The sequence below is a fragment of the Condylura cristata genome, unplaced genomic scaffold, assembly GCF_000260355.1.
Source record: "Condylura cristata isolate star-nosed mole 26May11 unplaced genomic scaffold, ConCri1.0 scaffold00007, whole genome shotgun sequence".
NCBI lineage: Eukaryota > Metazoa > Chordata > Mammalia > Eulipotyphla > Talpidae > Condylura > Condylura cristata.
The window spans coordinates 49,246,114-49,250,836 of record NW_004567108.1 but is presented as its reverse complement, the minus strand read 5'-3'; the positions used below and the strand labels follow the sequence as shown (position 1 = coordinate 49,250,836).

The 4,723-nt window shown below is 43.5% G+C and overlaps 1 protein-coding gene across 1 annotated transcript in view; it reads left to right on the top strand.

Moving 5' to 3' along the window:
- Nucleotides 1-1,758: 1,758 nt before the first annotated feature.
- LOC105853348 (granzyme A-like) overlaps nucleotides 1,759-4,723 on the top strand; it is a 10,368-nt gene continuing 7,403 nt past the window's right edge. Inside the window, exons 1-2 of the mRNA XM_012721773.1 lie at nucleotides 1,759-1,900; nucleotides 3,365-3,480. Coding sequence (XP_012577227.1) covers nucleotides 1,759-1,900; nucleotides 3,365-3,480 — 258 coding nt within the window. The remainder of the gene's footprint in view (nucleotides 1,901-3,364; nucleotides 3,481-4,723) is intronic.

Sequence of the window (4,723 nt, the reverse complement as noted above, 5' to 3'; positions counted from 1 at the left end):
TGGGGATTACAATTGAGATGAAAAAAAAAGTGCAAAATGATGTAAAAATAAACTTTTTAATAAAAAAAAAAGTACACTAAAAAAAGAATAAAGAATAGCAACCATTGGTCTGTGGAAAAAAAAAAAATGCCAGAAAGGAAAAACAAGCAAACAAAAAGTTCTCAAGGTAGGAGAAAAAATAATATCTTTCAAGGAAGGAATAGTGGTACCTCAGTTCTTTTGGCTGCAAGAAGGCATAGATAGCTTTAAAGACAAAACAAACTGCACCCAGGCACCCAAAACAAATCAGGGATGATTCGAATCTTTATGAGATTTCCACAGATTAGTATGTCCTTGGAAATACATTAAGATATTGGGACTCTCCCACATCAGTTCTCTGGAGGAGTTCTGGAATTTTCTATCAGGCTTAGCCTATGTGTCCCAAGCAGTGACCCACACACTGGTTCTGAGCTATGCACATGCATCAGTATGAAATGCTGCTAACACCTGTCATTGTCGCTGGAAGGGAAATGGCCCTGGGGAGATCTAGCATTTCCTTAAAAATCTTCTAGGAAGTGAGGATTACTCTGATGCTGGGCTGGTGAGTGTGGAGCAGCCAAGGGATAGAGGGATGGAAGGACAAAGGCTGGTGGGAGGGATGAGCAAGAGCTGGTGGGATGGGCAAGCACTGATGGGATGGGCAACAAGCGCTGATGGAATGGACAAAGACTGGTGGGAGGGATGGGTAAGGGCTGATACAACAGATTCTCAGATTGGAATTACCTTGTTTATTTCAAACCTAAAAAAGAGAGCATTTTTAAGTAACTTTAAAGTAAAAAAAATACTGGGTTGCAGGACATTCAGCAGAAAAGGGTGGGCATATTAGAAGCATGGCATAGTCTGACTGTAATCCATCATGGCAAATCTTCTAAAAAGTAAAAACAGAGGACTCTAAAATCCCATTGCATTTATTCTTCAAGGGAAACAACAAAAGCAACTTTTCCTGCTACACTTTATTTTCTGTGGTGGACAGAGTATTGTGGACCCAAAAAGAGTAAAGACACAACAAAGCGTGCCTTGTTGCTTTGGTTCAAGCCTTCTGCACATCCGAATAATCTAGAGGATTTATTAAAATACTACCATCCTAGCCCCCATCCTGGAAATTCTAATTTATTTTGATTCTGTGTGGAAACTAGGAATTGTTAGTTTTTAATGTCTAAACTTTGACCCCGGCCCATTTGAGAGTGATTGTAGGAAATGTGGCTGCTATATGTAAGTATTCACCAAACACAGGACTTTGGAAGAGAGAATATCCGATTGAGTTTATGATTTCTGCAGCCCAGAACATCATAAGATGTAAGTTTAGAATCTATCTTACGTAATCACACCAGGAAAAAAAGTTATGCAGGTGAAGTTCTCTTGGTTTATCTATTTCTGAGCCTAGAATTTAAGTCCCTTCTGGAAATTAGAAGCCCTGTGGCCACTCTAAACACTCAGCAAGTTTTATTAAAATTTCTGTATCATTTACACCTTAGTATAAATTTGTGAGTTGGTGTTAATAATGGAGTAACAGCACCAGTGCCCTATTTAAGGGACCATGAGTCTCAGTCAACATTAGAAGGCTATTAGAAGGCTCTAATATACAATATTTTAGGAGACTCCAAGAACATCTGGTGCAGGACAGGTGGCAGCTGAGAGCATATCCAAAAGTCACAAGATCCTCTCAGCAACCTGGATGGTGTGCCCTGATTAGGGCTCATTCCGCTCTAAAATGAGCCAATGCCCCTGGCCTATCATCAAGGAAACTTGAGTCAGGTAGCATTCTCTCTTTATAGCATCATCCCTCTGACCTCCCCCTGCCTCGTCAGAAAGGCTCTAGATCCAGGCCCCAACCAGATGGCTGGATCTGGAGAAGGATCAGGTATATTCTCCCAATATAGGATGCTACTCCCTCAAAAAGGATAAAGAGAGTAAATCCACTCAAACTTGGCTGTCTTCAATAACTAGAATTCTTACACTGCCAAAGAACTCATGAGTACCATCACAGTAAAGGTGCCAATAACAGTTTATAAACCGTGATTTTATAAGATCTTGGAGAGGCCCTCCCTGGTGGCACAACAGATTGGAGTGCAGCACTGCAAGCTGGCCACTTCAGTGCAAGTTCGATCCCTGCCCAGGAGGTGACCCACAAGGTTGGCAGACCTCTCCTGTTCCACCCTGTGCTCCCCTCAACAGTGTACTTTGTAGAACTGCCTGCTCTGCTCCCCACTGTCTCTGGTGAATCCTGTCACCAGCCCTGCACCTCTGGCTAAATAAATAAATCTTTAAAAAGAAAAAATAGGCCCTCCCTGGTGGCGCAGCAGGTTAAAGCACAGCACTGAGAGTCTGAAGCCACTTCCACATGAGTTCAATCCCCGCCTGCTTCGGAGGAGACCACATGGCGCAGCAGACCTCTCCTGGCCCGCCCATTGCTCCCCTCAGCAGTGTACTTCCATGATCTGCCTGTTCTGCTCCCTACTCCGTCTCTGGTGAATCCTCTCACCCTCCGCAACTCTGGCCTGTACCTCAGTTCTGTATGAATAGGTGGATGGATCTTTAAAAAAAAAAAAAATAGGGAGCTCTCAGGCATCTAAAGCCTCTGCTTCCCCAGATTACGTTGGACAGTGAGCTGCAGTCAATACCCAATCCTTTTCTTTCAAAGACCCAGCACAAAGGCTGTTTTTTGTTTTTCTGGTTGACCCTACTCAACTAGAAATGGGTGGGTAGGGAGGTACCTAAGGGTGTCATCATCACAAGCAACACCTGTAGCATTGTTACCGGTGTAGAGCAATGCAATCTCTGCCCTGTGCAAGTCTTGAGACTTGAGGGTTTTGTGATGGATTTCCAGCCTGATAATACATGGCTTCTCAGACAGCCAAGTAGGAGTAGGATTTACATTCAGGCCCTCCCTGGTGGCCCAGTGGGTTAGCACACAGCCCTGCAAGCTGGCCGCAGCCACTTCAGTACAAGTTCCATCCCCAGCTCCAGAGGTGATCCACATGGTGCAGCAGACCTCCCCTGACCCACCCACTGCTCCCCTCAGCAGTGTCCTTCATAGATCAGCCTGTTCTGCTCCCAACTCTGTCTCTTTTGAATACTCTCACCACCCCTGCACCTCTGGCCTGTCCCCCTCAGTTCTGTATACATAAATAAATAAATTAAAAAAAATAAATCATCTGAACAGCTACCTGCGGGGGGGGGGGGGGCAGGGAGCCGGAGAGAAGTGTTCTCATCAGTCCTTCCCTTACTTTTCCAACCTGGAAAAGTAAGTCTGGCCTTAGAAACATGGTTTTAATGGAGCTTTTGGGGGTAGGCATGGATAAGATTGTTTTTTTCTTTTTAACAGATTTTTGTGAAAAAATCATTGGAGGACATGATGTGAAACCTCATTCAAGACCCTACATGGTTCTACTTGAAACAGAAAGTAGCCTTTGTGCTGGGGCTTTGATAGAAAAGGGCTGGGTATTGACTGCTGCTCACTGTAAAGTGTAAGTGCCTGAATTTTAAAAAGAATTTTTTAGACTTTTTAATTTGGGTAAATGCTGATAACAAGTGTCTCATGTGTATCTTCAAATCACTGAGATCCTTAGGATCTTGCTTCACCCCTGCAGACTGCCTCATGAATCAGCCCAATGAGGACCCACAATGAGCCCCACCAGTTCTTCCTGTGGGTCTCCTCTAGAGCCACCTGATCCAGGAGCTGCAAGGTTTTGCTTCTGGTCCTGATTTGTCGGGAACGAACCCCAATTTCAGGCTGTTGAGAGGCTGACACAGGCAGGGTCTCAAGGTGGGAACGATGTTGGCAAGGCGATATTCTAAAAATTGGGGAGTAAAGAGGAGCGGGAGTGAGGAAGACACAGGAGTCAGATTGGGTGCAAATCTTCCTGCTCTGCCTTCAGCAGAGGTTTATTTTATACATTTCAAGCAGGCAGAGGGATGACATTAGCATACAAAAGGGGCTGAGATCACAATCACCTTTTTTCTAAGAATAGTCTGGGTTCATTTTGACCTTTACTCGAGATTATAACATTCTAAAATCAATCAAGGTTAAAAACAGGTGCACAAAAAAAAAAAAATACTATAGTGAAGATTAACTAAAATAAAGTCCCTTAAACCTTATCTACTGCTTAATGGGGTGTTTTTTTGTTGTTGTTTTTTTCTACCTGAGACATCCTGAGAAGCAGGAAGAGGAAATTTCTTGCAAATCAAATTTCAGAAAAATTCTTTGAAGAAACTTGCTAAAAGGTTTTAAGTGAGTTTCCTTGAGGTCTAGACAGTAGAAAGCGTAATTTGCTCTGAATAGGAGACAGGTGAATTTCCTTATCTAAAGACTAGATAGTAGAATCCTGAAAGACTAGCCAGAAGACTTGTGTGAATTCCTATGAAGTGCAGCAGGTAGAAAACCTGACTAGTTCTAAAACAGGCAACCTGGATGAATTTCCACATCTAAAGGCCAGACAGTAGGAAGTTTGAGTAATTCTTTAGAAGCTGAATAGGGCCAGGTGAGTAGTAGGATGATAAGATTTGGATTTTCCTCCATCCGGCAGTGAGAGAGACTTTGCAGAAACAGCTCTTTTGCTTTTATTGATCAGCCAGTTGTCAAGTCACTTTTGACTTCAGAGGAATTTCTCACCCTGGTGCAGTGCTTGCTTGTCAGGGCCAGGCAGCGCCTTATGCGGCTGAGGCAATCCAATTGTAAGCTGAA